General features: G+C 38.4%; 1 protein-coding gene across 1 annotated transcript in view; it reads left to right on the plus strand.

Annotated features, from left to right (window-relative positions):
- Window positions 1–575: 575 nt before the first annotated feature.
- SUSD5 (sushi domain containing 5) overlaps window positions 576–17,637 on the plus strand; it is a gene marked incomplete at both ends in the record, with an annotated part of 39,707 nt that continues 22,645 nt past the window's right edge. Inside the window, 2 exons of the mRNA XM_083879072.1 lie at window positions 576–669; window positions 8,753–8,930. Coding sequence (XP_083735198.1) covers window positions 576–669; window positions 8,753–8,930 — 272 coding nt within the window. The remainder of the gene's footprint in view (window positions 670–8,752; window positions 8,931–17,637) is intronic.

The following is a 17,637-nucleotide window of genomic DNA, read 5'->3' on the forward strand; positions in this document are numbered from 1 at the left end:
ACTGACCTCAGCAAGGCACTGCTGGCTGATTTTGTGTTGTGGAGAGGAAAACACTCCCCACGCCTGCAACCATCCCTCTGGAGATGCACAGCTGAGCCCACAAACTCACCGTGTACCAGCACCAGCTAATGTAGCTGCCCTTCTCCTCTCAGACAGGGATTGCTGCTGCTCGCTGCTTGTCCTTTCCCCCCTTCTCTCTCCCTCCTGGCTTTTGCATTTCTTCCACCGTGATCCATTAGGTGTTTACCGGCAGCATAATGTGACTTTTCACACCGGTTCTCTGTGTGTGCTGCCCTGCAGACTGGGCTGGATAAAGCCTCTCCCCAGCCCCAGCTGGCTGGACATCTCCCCCCCACCTTCCCCTCCCCTTCACACTAGCCAAGCCAAGGATTCCTCTCTCCCTCCCTCTTTTTCCACCCCTCCCGCCTTCATGCGAACCCAAGACGCAGGATCCTGCCGAGGGAAAGTGCTCCTTGAAATCATCACCGCAGACCCCGCTACGAAAGTGCAGAGGAGGAGAGACAAAAAGCCTCGGCAGCCAACCTCCTGCAGCTGAGGGTTTTGCAAGCAGGGCAATGGCTCCAGGCTCTCAGAGATTATCTCTCACCTTTCTCCAGGGCGTGGGATCTGTCTTCTTCATACTTCAGATCATCTCTGTTCAGGCTGATGGTGAGTCTCCCATTCAGTTTGGGCTGGGTTGTTATGGCTGGAATGAGAGCTGTATGTTGAAATGTGTTATTGCAAAAAAAAAAAAAAAAAAAAAAAAAAAAAAAAAAAAAAAAAAAAAAAGAAGTCAAACCAATTTTTTTTTTTTTTTAATAAGAAGCTGAAATACACACCCCAGTTTGCCTTAGGAAACTTCTGATTCAGAGTTTTTTGAGACTTTACAAATATCCTGGGGTTAAGCAGAGAAAGGAAATAAGATCCCAGAAGGCTGAGATTATTTTATTACAACAAAATGACAGGATAGTGAACTTTTCCAGAGGAAATAAGAATAAGAAAACAAAGCCTGAACCAGACTGAGAAGACTCAGCTATATTTTAGGAGACTTCTCCTTATAATTCAAAGTACCTTTTCTCCAAAGAACTTTCCCATGTCCCCGCTTCAGATGTGTCACTTTGTATGGGCAGGTACTTGAGGAAGGGAATCCAAGAAGTGAAAGTCTTTGATAACCTCTTCTGTTCAGAGCCACACACACTGAAAATGACTGCTCACCTTTCTGCATGTGAGCTTCATCTGCCCTTCACTGCTGAGGGATGTGATCAGGACACGGCTTTGGCTGAACCACCAGCTACCAGTTAGTCTGAAATGGGACTTCTACCTCACTGCTGGTGATCCTGAATAGCTGCATCCCTTGAAAGTTTCCAGTAGCCTAATGCCATTTTAATGATTCAGCTTGTGATAACGATGACCAACTTGTCTAAACCAAAACACGACTTACTTTTGAAACAACTGTGTCTTTTCCTGGGACAGCAATGCTGAATGTTCACATTTTTCCATGTTCACAGCTGCAATAGATTTATGCCCAATCTCAGGACTTTTTTATTTCAATACTTTAATCCTTTACCATTGATGTTTGCTGCATTATTCCTGAGAACAGAACTTCAACATCACAGAGCAAAAAAATTGTCTTCTTCTTTGCTTTCTCAGTATTTTTCTTGTTTAATTTAAATTTCTTTCAGTTGATGACAAAGTAGGGCAAAGGAAAGGGAGAAAATTAATCTTACCTGTATATTTCTGCTGCGTCAAGTAAAATGTATAAATGTATACCATTTATACAACAGAACTCTGTATTGTGAAGTTTAAGAGAGTTACATTTCTTTAAGCATCAAAAAAAAAGAAATGTGTCAGACAACTGTGCTATGTTGCAGTAGGCAAAACTGTGATACTGTTTTTAAGATGTACTCCTTCCCTAGCAAAATGCCTTTGAAATGAGAAGAGGGAGGAAAAGCATATCCATGTAAAAGGATTCTTCACAGAACTTAAGGACACAGGGCAAGAATAATAATTTCCCTTGCTAAGAATGCTTCACCTGAAGATCTCCTTGTTTTTTCAGGGGCACATTCCAATTTTTATTATTTCCATAAAATTAACTAAACTGACTTCTTGATTCCTAAACAGGCATATTCTAAAAGAAAAATGAAAAAAAAAAAAAAAAAAGTTGGAGATTATTTTAAGACAGAGGTCATGACAAATTTTAATTGTCATTCAACAGTTTGTCAAATTTACTTCAATAATGCTGTACAAGCATTAGCATAATACTGTGGTTTGCAATTTTATTTAAATTCTAAGCAGCATTGTGAAAGATGTATAAGTCCGCTATTAACTTGATCTTCCATGAGTTCTCCTAGTATTAATATTCAAGCAAAAAACTGTAACACTGTCCTATAAGCCATCTGGGTTAAAACAGAAGAAAACACTGTATGTCAGATTTTAAATTTATTCCTATGTATTTAAGAAGATCTGAGAGCATGAAACAGGATTAATACTTTCTTGTATATCTTTTATAGATATTAATACTTTCACTGTTCTTTTATAGCAGATTCTGGCCTGATCCAATCAGAAACCACCTTCTCATTTTTTTAAGGTGTGGGCAAAAATATAATTGTGCTAGTTTTTAGTACAAGTAAATGTCACTTAAGTGCCAATGGACCATTCTGAGTGACACATACGTGTTTGTGTATTTGTTATTTTTAACTGAAGGTATCTGACTGTGTTGCAAACTAAAGGGATTTAAAATATATATCTCATAAAAACCTGTGAAACTCAGACCGGCCCCTGTTACAGTCAAACCTGTGAAACTGGTTGCAATGTATTTCCCTAAGGAAGACTTTCACTTTATTATCCCACACAAAAATAATGACAGAGACTAGGCAATAAAACTGATGGCCGTCGAGGTCTGGTGAAAGTGTAAAACTTCAGAGCTTAATTGATCTCTTTTGACCATTATTTACCATGGCACACGTTGCTGTAGCACAAACAGGCTGCAGAAATACCCAGGCAATTGCAAAAATAAAATATAGGTTTGTTTCGCTTTGCAGCTTTTTTTCCCAATTCAAATGTGCTCGCTCAAAGCTGTTCAGGTCCAGGTCAGATGGACAGAAGGCTCCCCAAGGGCTTGTTCATGCTCTGAGGTACCATGGTGTGCCACTGCCAGTGCAGTTACTGGAGAGTAATACTTGTTATTGTGGCAGTTCTCAATTGTATCCATGCAAATTCAGGGAGTTTAAATTGTTTCCCATTTGCACTGGAATAGGAGAACAAGGATGTGACTTCCTGAATCCTGCACAGGAGTTGCCTCCACTATTTTTGCATCCCTCTTTTGTCTTTTCACAGCTCCTCAAATAGCTACATGTATGAACCATAGTTGTGCAGAGTACTTGCTCTGGGACAGAGCATGTCAAGAGAGGGTGATGGTGATCCATCTACTGTACTGAGACACTCCTGAAATGAGAAATGTGCTGATTTCAAAGCTTTACTAGTTGTGCCAAATTGGAGTTGGTCTATTGGCTAAATTTGGATTACATGAAGCCCTATTGGTCAAGCCAGTCATCAGCAGTGACCATGCATGGTGACTGCAGAGGTTGCAAGTGAAAGGAACCAGAGTCCAGGAAGCTGAGACACGCCTCTAACTAGAAACTGATTATATCCAAGGTAGCAAAACCCTACTAGAATACTAAATCTGTCTTGTTTTGTATCCTTGTTTTTAAGAAAAAAATGTTTTTTTCTTTTCTGCTCTCTCCAGACACTCATATTTCAGTAGCAGGTGTCTACATATTTCATTCTCCTGCTTGCAAAATAACACACATTCTCGTGTGAACAATTCCAACTATTTGATCCTATAGTATCCAGTAAAATCAAAATTTAGGCTCAAGCTGGGCTTAGCTGATGGGGAACTCAAAGGCGACATCTCGATTTTGCTGTTTGTCTCATGATGCAATATTTTTTGAATTGAGTAAGTCATCATTCACTGTTGTTTCTCACAGAAATAAATTCCACATTTGTGAGCAGTAAGTAGAACAGGCAATTAGCCAAATCTCTGTCTGCAATTGTAGAGTTAGTGCATCTTCCACCTTTACACTTATAATCAAGTTACATTGTTACACACATCCATAGAAATGAAAATTAAATTTCTCTCGAGGTATGGAGGCGACCTTCCCTTCCTCTGCTCTCTTTTACCTCAATTTGAAATTTTTAACATTCAAGTAAAAATGTATTGGACTCCACATTTGCACACCTTTCACCAAATTTGTTTTGTTGAAATGGATTAGTTTTTATTCTTTGAAATAGGAAGTGTCATGTTGTGAGGTCAGCACACTGGGCATGCCTTTTAGAGTGCTTCTATTTTATATTATTTTTGAGGGACATTGTTACTTTAAAGTATGTTTGACTATGCAGTTTTATGTTCCTTCTTCAAGCATAATGCAAATCATGCTGAAGATATGGAGAAATTGGAACTCATTTCGATGGGCTTTGAGCTGTGCCTATGCACCCCAGAAAAACTTCTTGTTGTATCTGTTATTGTAAAAGAATAAATCAGCCAAACTCTTTCCTTGATAATCAATAGAATTCTGTTAAACTCACTGATCTTCTGTAAAATATGAAGAAACATCTTTTGGACTGGTTTTATTTTTGAAGAACTCCTTTTTTGCACTTCCATGTATCTGATTGTAGATGTCTCTCAAATCTTGAAAACATTATGAAGATCAGTTGTTAGAAGCTGAGTTTAGCAAAATTTGGAGCTGGAAAAAAGGTGGAGTAAGAGTAATGAACCATTGGAACAGATTACTATAAAGTGTGCTGTAAATTCTCCATTGCTTGGAGGTATTGGATCATGACTTAATGCATGTTGAAAAGACATGCTCTAGTTCAACCATGAATTTTTGGAGTTGGTGGTGGAATTATAAGGGGAAATCTACAGTCTAGTTAGGCAGGAATTGAACAAGATGATAAAAATTATTCCTAGAAGCCCTGAGATCTATATGTCCGTGGGTATGTTTTCAATCAGAATACAGTGGGGTACTATTAAGTAAAAATATATATTAATCTATTGCAAAAAAAAAAAAAGAAAACATTATCAATGTATCAAAATGTAATCAATATTCTGTCATAATAGTGATCAGATAATGGTGGAGGCTAGCAATAAGCTAGTTATTAAAGAGGAAATCTCTTTTGTTCCAAGCATGAATTTTTCATGTGAACTGTGAATCCTACTGACAAATAGCATTTGGAAGAATAATGTCTTATTATTTATGGCTCATCATTGCAGTTAAAAGCTTTATCACTTGTTTCAAATGGGAATCTAAAAGAACCTTACTCTGTCAAGGATTTTTTTCGTCCTGAACCTGCTAAACACAACATGTACAGTAAGTGTCCTGAGAAATACTACTTTGCATGGATTTTCAGCTTGATCTTTAAATCAAAAGGACTTGCTTTGTTTTAAAAAGCTTCAAAAAAGTGTGTAGAGTTTTGGTAACAAGTTTCCACCCCCTCTGTGGAGGTGGAAGGGTTATGGGAAACAAATGTTACAGGGCAGAAATGAAGTGACAGAGTTGAGAGGGAGCTGAGACACAGTGGCTGCTCAAAGGTACCTCAACCAAAGGCATACTACATTCTTCATGTCAACATGATCCTTCATCCTGTGTCTTGTGGAAATACTGAACAGTCTCATATTTAAAACAGAATGACAACACATCTCTTGATACTGTCTCAGAGATAAGACTGATTCCAATCACCCCAATATAAAAAAAAAATGACTGCTATGTTGTCAAGTATGCAAGACAATCCTTTTTAAAGAAACATTTCATTACGAGTAGGAGAGATAAAAATGTTACAAAAAATTAGGGAGGACCCTTGGATTCCCTTAGACTGAAAATGTTACCACTTTTGAGCATAAAGTGAGAAAAATTCAACACATCAGTATCTTGAATATGTTAGCCATGACACTGTAAGGTGCAGAATTCAATGTTGCAGTCTTTTTTAGTTTAAGGGGATTTCCTGTTTTCGTGTGCTTTTGTGTTTTTCCTGTTACCATGCTAGCATGTCTCTTGTATTTTTTTCCTATCAATGCCCCTCAGTGATGTGACACATCTCAGGATATTGAGGATCCAGCTATTCCATTGGTCAAGCATCTGATAAGTGAACCTTACTTGCTCTTATATTTTCTAAGTAAGAAATTAGAGAAAACCAGAGGGCACATCTTGAAAACTGGGCAGATAGCCACAGAGCTTCTAAAACTTTGAAGAAAATTCAGAGGCTGGTCTGGCAAACAGGTTGGCCTTCTTTACCCACTTCTAATGAAATTCTGGCTAACCGGAATTTCTTATAAAGCAGTACACTGTAACTTCCCAACCAGTAAATCTTTCCTAGCTCACCTTATATTTCACTTGTTTATATAATCTGATCATCCCAGATGCCTTTTCAAAGGACAGGACTCTGTTTTGACAGCATCTCCATAGGTTCTGATAAAAAGTTAGTGTGTCTTAAGTACTAGCAAACAACGTAACAGTAGTCAAGGGAAGCTGTCTCAGCCTCTGTCTTGGATAGGCTAAACTCCTTTAAAAATGTAACTCTTGCTTACTGGTAAAACTACTAAATCATTAATTAATTGCACCTAGATGGAACTCAAAGCTTGATGATTTTTCTTTCTTTAAGGCTTCTAACTGAAATACTAATAGCTTGGAAAGAAGTGTCATGCCATGGCAAAATAAAATTCATTATTTAAGTCAGATGTTATGCAAACTTGCCCTATATGTCTTTGATGATGCACCTCAATCCTGACAGTCAAATGGTGAAGTGTAGAATGTGGACAAACTTTTAGATGGGACAAAGCCTTGTAAAGCATTACACTTAATCCCCGTTTTCCTTTAGGAGCCAAAGTTGTTTTGCAACTTAAGAATGGTTGTTCAAAACCATCATCTCTCTGTTTATACTGTCTCTCTCCCTAGGCCATGCACACTTCACTGTGTCTGTAGAGGCTTTGGAAGCAGGACCTACATTAGTGTCATGTGCATTATTTGGGACATGTTGCAAAGGATCCTGATGTTTTTGTACTCAGGGATGTAGAGACTTGTTGCTTTCACTACTTTGTGTAAAACCCCCCATTCTAATTACAGTTAATGGTATTGATTACAGTGGAGAATCCAAAGATGATGCAATCTAGTGGCTATCACAATGACCTGTGTTTCTGGTTATATTCCTTGGTCAGCTACTTTAACTGCCTTAGGAAAAGCACTCTGGGTACTCTGAATTTCTGTTCCTTCTCATAGCTGCTTGTCCCACTTATTTGAATTTCCATTTTCCCATTTCAGGATAACTTCTTGCTGTGCACATGTAGAATTCCAGCCAAAATAGAAGTCTTTATTGGGACTCATCTGCCCTTGCTAGCTAATGTAAACACAAATGACACGTTTACCGGAGGGAAACTTTACATTTTTTTCATGTAAGGACTGTGATTCTTCTAGCGGGTTTAGTTGTGCACAGGTAAGAACAGAAAGCAGTTGAGGACAGACCTGTATAAGTTCCCTGTTTTTAGGATTAGAATCAGATTTACCAATTTATTGAAACAGCTTGTGGTAAGGGTGGCACTTGGTACAGAATTGGGCTGAATCAGTCTGAAGGCTTCCTGATACTGGTCAGTATCTCCTGTGAGTGTGAAGATGGCTATGTAGTGAACCCTTGATAAGTGCTGGAAGTCATGTATTCATATAACCACTACCACTAATCCACTCTAGAAATAAGACATAAATAAATGTTTCCAGGCATTTACTGAATGAGAATGGCTTAAAAAATTTCTTCCTGCAACTGCAAGCAATCTCAGTCTGTACCTTTGAAATCTAGGAAGTATTCTGAGGTCTGTTATCATCAGAAAAAAAATAGTTATGGCAACTTAAATGTCAGCTGCAAACTGTCCCATTGTTTATTTCTTTTTCTGGAGCACCCAGCTAATATGTTTATCCCACAACCCAGTAACTTCTCAAGCTTCATTGCCAAAACCCCAGCTGACCTGTTGCCAAAAACCTCTAACTTTCACCCTTTCAGTTTTTCTGGTATTAGATAAGTTAAAATAAAATAAACTGAATTGAAAATAAAAATAACACAAAAAATGCTATGCTAAATATGTTCTCATGCTCATTCAAAAAAAAATTAAAAAGCTTTCCATTAATAAAAAAATTGTCAGTCTTTCCAAAAAGGCATGATAATGAAGCAGTCTGCATTTATGACAAGATGTTATAAAATGACATAATTTTGATTTTAAAGAATAAGTGTAAATCTATTTCTGGCATGGAAGACAGGACTCTATAGTGGCTTTTAGGCATGTGTTTACTTTATAGATGTAGTCGTTATAGAGCAACTGTAAAATGTTTAGCAATGGACTCAGGTGTTAGTAGCCTACAGGAGGTGTTTTTTGTGACTTTGATTTTATTTATGCATATGAGAGAGTAACAGGCTTTCTCTCTCCAGAGCTTAAGCACAGACCTACAGAGGCAAGACAATCTTCTCCTCTGAGTTAGGAATGACTAGTGGCTTAGCCATTCTTGCTTTTCTGGTGATGGACAAAATTAAAAGCAAAACTAACACAAGGATACTTACAGTCTTGATTAAATTAGGCTTTCCAAAAAGAAAGACGGGTCATTAAAATAAACTTAGTTAAAAGCATGAAGGCTTTATTTGGTGATAATTTGCAATATTTCTGTTGAATATGTATTGAGTGCTTCTATGATAGATGACATGTCCTTTCTTGGTGTTGCAGGGAAAGTGTTTGCACTTGAGTCCAAGAACAACTCTCGGGGTCTGGATTTAGCTGGAGCTGAAAAAGCTTGTGTTGACCTGAGTGCTCGCTTAGCAACTGCAGAAGAACTGAAAAGGGCTGTTCTGGACTGTTCTTTTGCTGGCTGCACCACAGGATGGCTCGCCAGCGGCTCTGCTGGGTAAGGACAATAGAATAACACTGTCTGGGGAGTATGAATGATGCTTGTCAAGCAAATTTTCCACCTTGACTAAGATTTGCTGAAAAACACTGGCCACAATTCAAGTGCCATGACATATAGCTAAATCTGCCACTCTCCCCCAAGAATTAGTTTTTTTAGAACTAGCTAATATTGCAGGTACACATGTATTCATCAGTTTCACATTGTGATTTCACACATTTGACGCAATTTCCTCTTCTTTCCTGCTGAATTACATTATGGTGGCACCTGTTCCCCTGGCCTATAGTGGGGTGCTGAGCCCTAAGGAACCTTGCAGGCTGAGGACACAGTGCTGGAGTTGGTGTCAGTGCTCCCACTGACTCTCCAGCCCTTCAGAAGCTCAGCAAACCAAACCTTTCATGGGAACTGCGTGTCTGTCTAAGGTATCGACGCATGGCTGAGCAGACCATAGGCATGTTCAAAAGGGCACAGATGGACTCAGATATAATAACCCATGTGTGGTGGAGAGTTTTTTAAGAAAGCTCACCAGGGAAATGACATTGTCCCTCAATGTGTTTGAGGTAGCTCAGGGGACTCTGCGTGGCCCTGTGAGTTTTTCCTTGCATGAAGCATTATTGCCTCTGTAGAGACTAATTTAAAGCAGGAATGTAAGTGGAGGCATTGAGGGAATGTCTGATGTCACTGAAGCTGGGACCATACAGGAATTGCCCAGAAGGAGTACATCAAATCCGTCTTTAATGTTCAATGGTGATAAAATTTTGTTTCATGAAAATAATGTTTCCGAACTTTAGCATATTGTTGGATTTCGTGAGTTTTCTGTTTATTAAGTAAACCTTGGTGTTTCTGTATTTTTAGTAATAAAATTTCTAAAGGACAGAAAATTACTACTATTAATGAACTATTACATTTAAGCAAATTCAAGGAAAAGCAACCATTTTCTCTGATTGTATTTTTTCCCTGATGAAAAAATTGTTTGAAATTTTGTTTGCATGTTCTTTTGGTCTTTAAAAAAAAAAAAAAAAAAAAAAAAAAAAAAAAATCCAGAAATGTCTCAGGATAAAAGACAACAATCTAAACCCTAAAAATCTTTTTCCTAAGACAGTTGCCGAGATGTCTTGCAGGCTGATGAGCCAGGAAATCTATATAACTGTAAGAAGTCCATGGCAAAGTTGTCGTACAGGACCTTTTTACAACCTCTGTATTCTGGAAGTAAGGAATGATGATGGGTAGGAGAAGAGATAATTGCTTTTTTAATCAAAGCAATACCACTAGTTAGTCCAGTGAGATCCTCAATTAATTGCTGGGGGCACTGGAGCTGTGGCTATTAATAGATCAGCTGTGGACTGAATATCTTCATTATCAAAATCGTGTACAGTGATAAAAACACATTTAAGGATGGGAAGGAAATGAAGACTTTTCATCCCTTCCAACTTTCTGTACTCCATTCCTCCAGTAAAGACGTCCTTAGCGTGGAGGTCTCTAAACTATTTATCAGAAAGAACCTTGTGGGGGCACATCTGCACACCATTGCTGTGCACTCACCAGATCTGACCTTCACTGGAAAGCTTCACCAGAGAGAAAAGTTCCTTAGAGCTGGAATTTTATACTCTGGAGCTATTTTATCCATGGCTGGGCAAGCACTAGAAAGTATGTTACTTGGTTCGTTGAACTGGATATTTTTGGCTCTGGGGAAAAATAGGGATTGTGTACTGCCTAAAAAGGCTAATCTGTTTTAACTGTAAGTTAATGTAGCTCTGGAGAAAGAACTGAGCAGTCAAGTGCAAAGTGTGTAAATGGAACAAAATTGTTTAAGTTCAACAAGTTCAGCTTCAATATAGAGATTTGCAGAGAAATTTAGATGAAAGTGTAAAATGATAGGGGTTCAATGATAATACATGCAGGAGGAACAAGCACTCTACTTGAAAATATCTTTACCGAGTTCTGATTTACCTCTGTCAGGCCAGGAAAGATATGAGGACATTGCTATGGACAGCACAAAGAAAACCTCTGTCAGACTGCAGCTGTAGTAAAAACAGAAAAACAAACAGACATTCAAGCAAACAAAGAGGTTGCTAGACTGTTTATAGAATGCAATGGAGAATATAAAATATAATATACATCTAGGTCAGTGTAATAGCCTCCTTCGGAATACTGTATGTATTGTTACTGTATCTTGGGAAAGAGACTAAAAGTGTCTTGAAAAAGGGCTCAAGAATTATTAAGGTAATGGAAAATCTATTAACAATGGACTCCAATTATCTTACTAAATTAGTTATTTATTTTTCAAAATTTACTGATTCAATACTTTGGGCATATACTTGATAACTGGAAACATGACAGCAGGGATAAAGGATAGCTGGTAAACAGAAAAACCTCTCCACATCAGCTGGTGTAACCCAGAGAAGGAAAAGCAGGCTTAACAGCATGCCCACAAGTTAGAGAAGTGTGGAAAATTATTTCTAAAATAAAGGACTCTTTACTGGGCACACCTTGTTTATTTATCTTGATGAACCTCCACATCTTTGAATGATAGATGACCTCCCCACATCTGCCATCTCCAAAACTGTTCAGAACTTTGTAAGTTGAATCTAAAACCTTGGAATCCTCCCAGCAGCTGACTGGCATCCAATGCAGATCCCAGAGCTTTAGTCAAATACTCTCCCATATCCTCTTGGACTGTGTACATCAGAAAGAACATGAATAGGAGGGAGCATGACAGCAGAAGTTTCTAATTTCAGGAAGAATGAGGTTTGGTTTATTTATTTGGTGCCTGGAAGGTATCCCAATCTTTCTCCTGAGGAAAAATGGATTAGACATTGGCAGTGGAAGTAAACACAAACAAATGTTGTGATTGAAGTCTTCACAGTGTTGCAGATTTTCTGACATGCTTCAGCTTTCCTTTCATCACTTAGATTTAAAACTGAGCAGGAGCTCTAGCAGATATGTAAGGACTTTTTCACTGCTAGATCCATTCTCCAGCTTTTGTACAGGTCTGTGATTCGTTCACTTCTGACGACTATTTATGGTTTTAGTGAGTAATTACAATCCCACTCCTGATAAATATATCCATCAGTGTTGATTATTTTGTCCTTATTATTATTTTTACAGCCAAATCATAGCCTGGAAACCTGTGGGAGTTTCTCCTGTTATGGCAGAGGCACACCACTGAGTCAGTGTGAGCATGTTTATGTTGCCTGCTCTCTGGGCTATACATCTTCTATGGGCAAAGAGGAGCATTTGGACTAAAAAACCTGCCCAGTTTGGGTGGCTGTCAAATTTCTGATGACTCTCATGTAAATGCAGGTCATCCAAATTTAAATATGCCCACTTCAGTCCCTGCAAACTGGGCTAGCCCAAGCAGCAGGTCTTGACAAATATGATTCATTTCAACTGATGCAGAATGGAAATTGCTTAAACAAATAGATCCCTGCCAGCAAATCCGAAGACACAATAAACTGGGTGGTTTTGTGGTTTGAGCAGCCTGAGACAGAACTTCTTTCATAGGCATAAGGGGATGTTCTTGTCTTGCCCTTGCAGTTGTTCAGGCCAACCCAATTCAGGGTTCAGGGCTCTTCACACAGACAAGTCCCTGGCAGTCCAGGGGCTTGGGAACTTTTTGAGAAGAACCATTGACAAGTAGGTAGGGATAACTTCTCCCAGCAAGCCAGAAGTAAGCCTTTTACAAGTCAGTCCTGACATGTGTAACTTATAAAGCATTACACATTGTTGGATTTCAGGAAATGAAATGTCGTTAGGCAAGTCTCATTTGTCAGATGAGCCCTAATAGCTATTTATACTAAAAATGACACTCTTATGACTTACTTGCATGTCAGACAAGTGAGTCAGTAAAACCATCAAGTGATCTGCCAGAATATAAATGAATAAAAGGTGGCAGAGTTCTCTGAAAAGCTCTCACTGGTATCTTTTGAATTCAGATGTCATACTGGAGAACTTTGTGTCGGGTCTTCCAGCACTGGGCAGCATGTCCTGTGGGGTCTTGACTTCTTTTCTGGGGTTTTTGAAATTTAGGAAGTGAACATGACATGATTGGTCTTAATATAACCCTGTGCACAGCATATTAGAAAACAGCTGTTTGTTTTAGAAATAGTTGAACATCCTCAACACCTTGTATTAATATTCCCATAGCAAATTTACTCATTTCCAGTGCTTTTGTAGGATGGAAAAGCTGAAGCTATCCTATTCCCTATCCTGTTCCTTATTTGGCTGAAAGAAATGGAGCCATATATCTCTTCTATAACAGCTTTGAAGCTCTGCTTAGAATTTTCTTCTATGACAGACCTCCTACAGGGCTATCAACCTGCTCCTTTGTGTGAAATTGCCCTGGGCTGGTTCCTGCCCAGTCCCTGAAGGATTTATTCCAAAGGGGATAAGTCTGGAGAGAGCAAGCAGAGTCAGCTAGAAAAAGCTCTGCTCTGAGAGTCAGCAGACAGGGCTTCTTTTCTCGGCTGACCACAAAACAGATGTTTGCTACTAGGAAAATTACTTTGTCTGTATTTTTCCTTCCTTTGTTAGCTTTTTGGGTTTTGTGCTGACTGCTTTTGAATGCTTCTACAGTGTCAAACACAACAGGGCCCTCACTGCAGATGACACCAGTGGGAAACGTAATAATAAGACTCAAATATGGCATTTCACAAGACTACCTACTTTTTTTTTTTTCTGTCTTCTGCATGGGACTTGCCCAGTACCTGACAGTATGGTAATAAAAGCACATTTCCTGGGAAAGGAAAAAAAGCAATATCCAAGGAATGAAATAAAAGGTCAGTTGGTAATCCTTGCCAGTCCTCTAATCTGTATTTGTAAAGCCTTGAGCTTGTGGGTCCCTTGAAATTCATCCAGGTGTGCATGCTAAAACAGGTCCACTTGCTCTTAGCAGAGAAGCAGTTCTGGTGATACCCCGCTTTGGCAAGCTCTTGGTTTTATTTCAAGGCTGTGCTCTGCTGACTGATGATAAAGCATATGAATTTGCTCCCTGACATGTATTTGAGGCAGATCAAGTAATTTCCTTCAAGAGGAAAATCCAGACATAACTGACAGGACACAATCCAATTCAAAATGCCAAAGTTGCTTATGAAATTGTCTGAGGAGGTCTTGGACTACAAACTGCCTTCATGACACAAACTCTAATCCCACAGCTCACAGCTCGTGTCACGCTCTCCTAGAAGATGACTTTGTCTTCTAGCTGTTTCTTGTCAATCATCTCAGAAAGTCTCATGCAAAGTAAAAACAAAGTAATTTGGTTTCAGGAATCAGAATTTCTACATAAAGCTCAGTCAAGAAATTTGAGTTTAGGAAATGGACATGGCCAGTTTACTCCAAGGGATGATATCACTGAGCAATATAGACATGAACCACTTTCCATCAGCTTTGGGAGGAGAGAAGCAAATCTTTTCTTAGCACAACTTGGGACAATAGCATGGACAAAGTATGACAGCTATGTTTCTTGTAAAAGGGACAGCCCAATAACAGAATAACATTTTAGAAAATCTACTATTTGAAGAAAAGCACTTCACAAAAGAAAATATATATTTTTTATGTATTTTCTAGGACAAGCACCCAAACTACCATCTGCCAAACTGTAGCATCACAGTCCTCAGAGCTGCCATTTACTAAGTGAGATATGACTTTCACATTTAAATTGTATTTTTACCAGAAGGTTTTTTTAACAAACTATGAGGGATTTAGTAAAACTTTAGCAAGCTTTGGCACAAAAGGCATAGGTTTGCTAGTGAAATTAATTAATGCCAGAAGGTTAGAAATCATTCCTAAGACCAAGAAAATGACAATGTTGAACAGGAAAGCAAGCCTGACTTTAGAGATGGAGTAACAGAAATGGGGTGCAATGCAATAGCATTTTATGAAGGCTAGTAGGAATTTCTGCCTTTAAACCAGACAGAAAGGCAGAGCAAGAGAAAGAGCTGAGTGTAGCCACAGAACACAGGACAGCAGTGGGCCTGTTATAAAGGCTGTTATGTAAAATTTGTGAGAAAAATAATTGTGATCATCCTAAGAGATATCCAACAGCTGTTCCAGAGAGGAGAGGGCAGTACTGAAGGGCTTGAATGAAGCACCAGTGAGACATCACCTGCAATGGTGTACTGTAATTCTTCACATGCAAGCTCAGAAGGTCTGGGCTCAGACTTGGATTAGTCAAAAAAGCACATCTCTTATCAACAGGCAATTAAAGGTAATAATTTGTTTATCTGAACAAAGGAAGTCAGAAATGGGATATACTTACTCTTTTCAAATGCTCGAGAGGGGCTGAGACCAGGATTTTAACTTGCCAGATAGTTCTAATGAGGTTGATTTTTCTACTTTTCAAAAGAAGTTCACATATTTTGCCTTTTTTGTTTTAGAATCACTATAATGCTTTGTTGTATCTGAAAACCTTTTCTCTGAGAATGGAGCTGCTTTGTAAATTAATAGCATTCAGAAAATATTTTTGTATTTTTTAAGCCCTTTTGTGACTAAACAGTAACCTCTGTTATGAAAACCAGGGATTAAACTGGAGTCTGTAAAGTGAAATTGGGTAAAACCACCTTTCTAGTGATGCTTGACATGTCATGGTGCATCCAACTAGTCCAGGCCAGGAAGCAACATGATTCTCCTTTACATGCATTAAGAATGCTTGAATTATATGTACCTAGTGATATTAGAGTAAAATGGCTACATAAGATCTTTCATACTAGGCTACAGTATGAAAGCCTGCATGAATAGGCCATATTTATTTAATGAACAGAGGCCTTACTATTTCAGTAGTCATATGTACAATTTTAAGCACAAAAGGCTGCATTTTGGTGTATATTTTTAAGAATCTAAAGGATATTGGTTCTGCCTTGGTAAGACCTCCTTTTGACATTTCCAGTGGCAGTATTGCTGTTGGAATGTCTTCATGTCACACTTAGCAGCTGCTTTCTTTGGGTCACATCCAGCCAAAATTAGCCTCTATAGTTCCCAGTCAATGGACTTTCCAAAGCCCACCTGCACTCCCCTTCATGACTTTTCAGGGAAATTTTCTTCCCTTTGGTGATCATGAACATGTCATTTATATTTTATTCCTCATCAGAGCCAGCTTTGTAATTTGCAGTTTCCCAAAATACAGAGGGGAAAGACTAAGAATAAAGATCCCCTAGTTTGGCTCCCAGACTATTGTTAGTTTTTTTCTCTTACCTAGTTACTGAAAAACAAACAGTAAAGCTGACCCATGGGGGAAAAAAAAAAAAAACAAAACACAAAAACAAAACCAAAAAACAACCACCAAACTTGGACAACATGTTAAAGATTTATCTTGACTAAGAAAAGTGATGAAGTTTTTAACTTTCTAATTAGGGGAAGGTTTCTTAAAGTATGTCATGAACCAGGCTTTCACAGTGCCTCAACAAACACATTGTTCCTGATATTCTTCTGAGCTGAATATATTGCAAGCTCATACTACTATGAATCAATGTCATAAGACCATTCTGACTCAGTTCAGAGAATTTATTGACTAAGACTACAAAACCTAAAATCAACTGGCGGATAAAGTAGCAACTACAAAAAATGTCACACCTACAGTTTTCTGTGCTGATGGATCATGCTTTATCATATAAATTCAGCTGTCAAATCCATATGTTTCAACTTGGGCTTACCAAAATTTGTCAAATATTACAAAATTGCCTTGTAATTTTCTTAGAAAGCAAAATTATCAGTGGATATTACCATAAACAAAAGTTATAATTCATATAAAATACTATGGTTTTATTGAAAATACCTTTATTATAGATATATTGTTGTGGTTTGAAAACAAAACGAGTGAGAGGCTCCAAGTCAGAGATATAATTTAATGAGAAGAAAGGTAAAAAGGTAAAAATAAAATAAAATAAATGCAATAACACAAGGAATCACTGACAGGGTCAGAATACAACCTGAGCAGGATGGTGGAAGCAGTCCAGGTGAAGTGCTCTTCCTGAAGCAGTGATCCTGTAGAGAGGTCTGGGAGCTCTGGTCCTCTGGGAATCCAGTGGGTAAGTGCCCACTGCACTGTCTCAAATCCCAGCTTATATCCAGGTGAGAATGCTTGGCTCCTCCCCCTGGGCAGAGCACCTCACAATAGCATGAGAAGTGTGAAATGTGTCCTTGATGGCCCATTAACAGAGATAACCCCTGGAGGGAGTTACCTGTGACTCATGGGCTATTAGCAGGAGACACCCTAGAAGTCATTAGCAGAAAAACACCCCAAAGGCGTTAATGGGCCATTAGCAGAAAAGGCAGGGGCTTGGGAAAACACTAGCCCACCTGGTTTCAACAGTTCATGAAGATGGTGATAGAATAAATACTTTGTGTACATCCTACACTGCAACCCAGGACATATATACATACAATTTATTACATTAAGTATAATCACAACAGTTCAAACATATAATTATCATTTATTTATTGATATGTATTATATTATGGCATATTTGGCATATTGTAAAATAAATACTATTCATGTCAGCTTTTCTGCCATTTCCATCTTTGAACAGAGGAATTAAAAGAAGCACAAAATATACCAATTACTCATTTGTTACATAATACATTAGAAAAAAAAATTAAGCAGCACAAGAGTAAGCAGAAGGCTTCTGAGAAGTCTGGTTCATACCTTGTGCTACATATTAGATGTTCTCCTTGTGTGCACACATGATATCTTCAATATTTGAGCCACAGCACA

Source organism: Zosterops lateralis (assembly GCF_965231275.1).
Source record: "Zosterops lateralis genome assembly, chromosome: 1".
Taxonomy (NCBI): Eukaryota; Metazoa; Chordata; class Aves; order Passeriformes; family Zosteropidae; genus Zosterops; species Zosterops lateralis.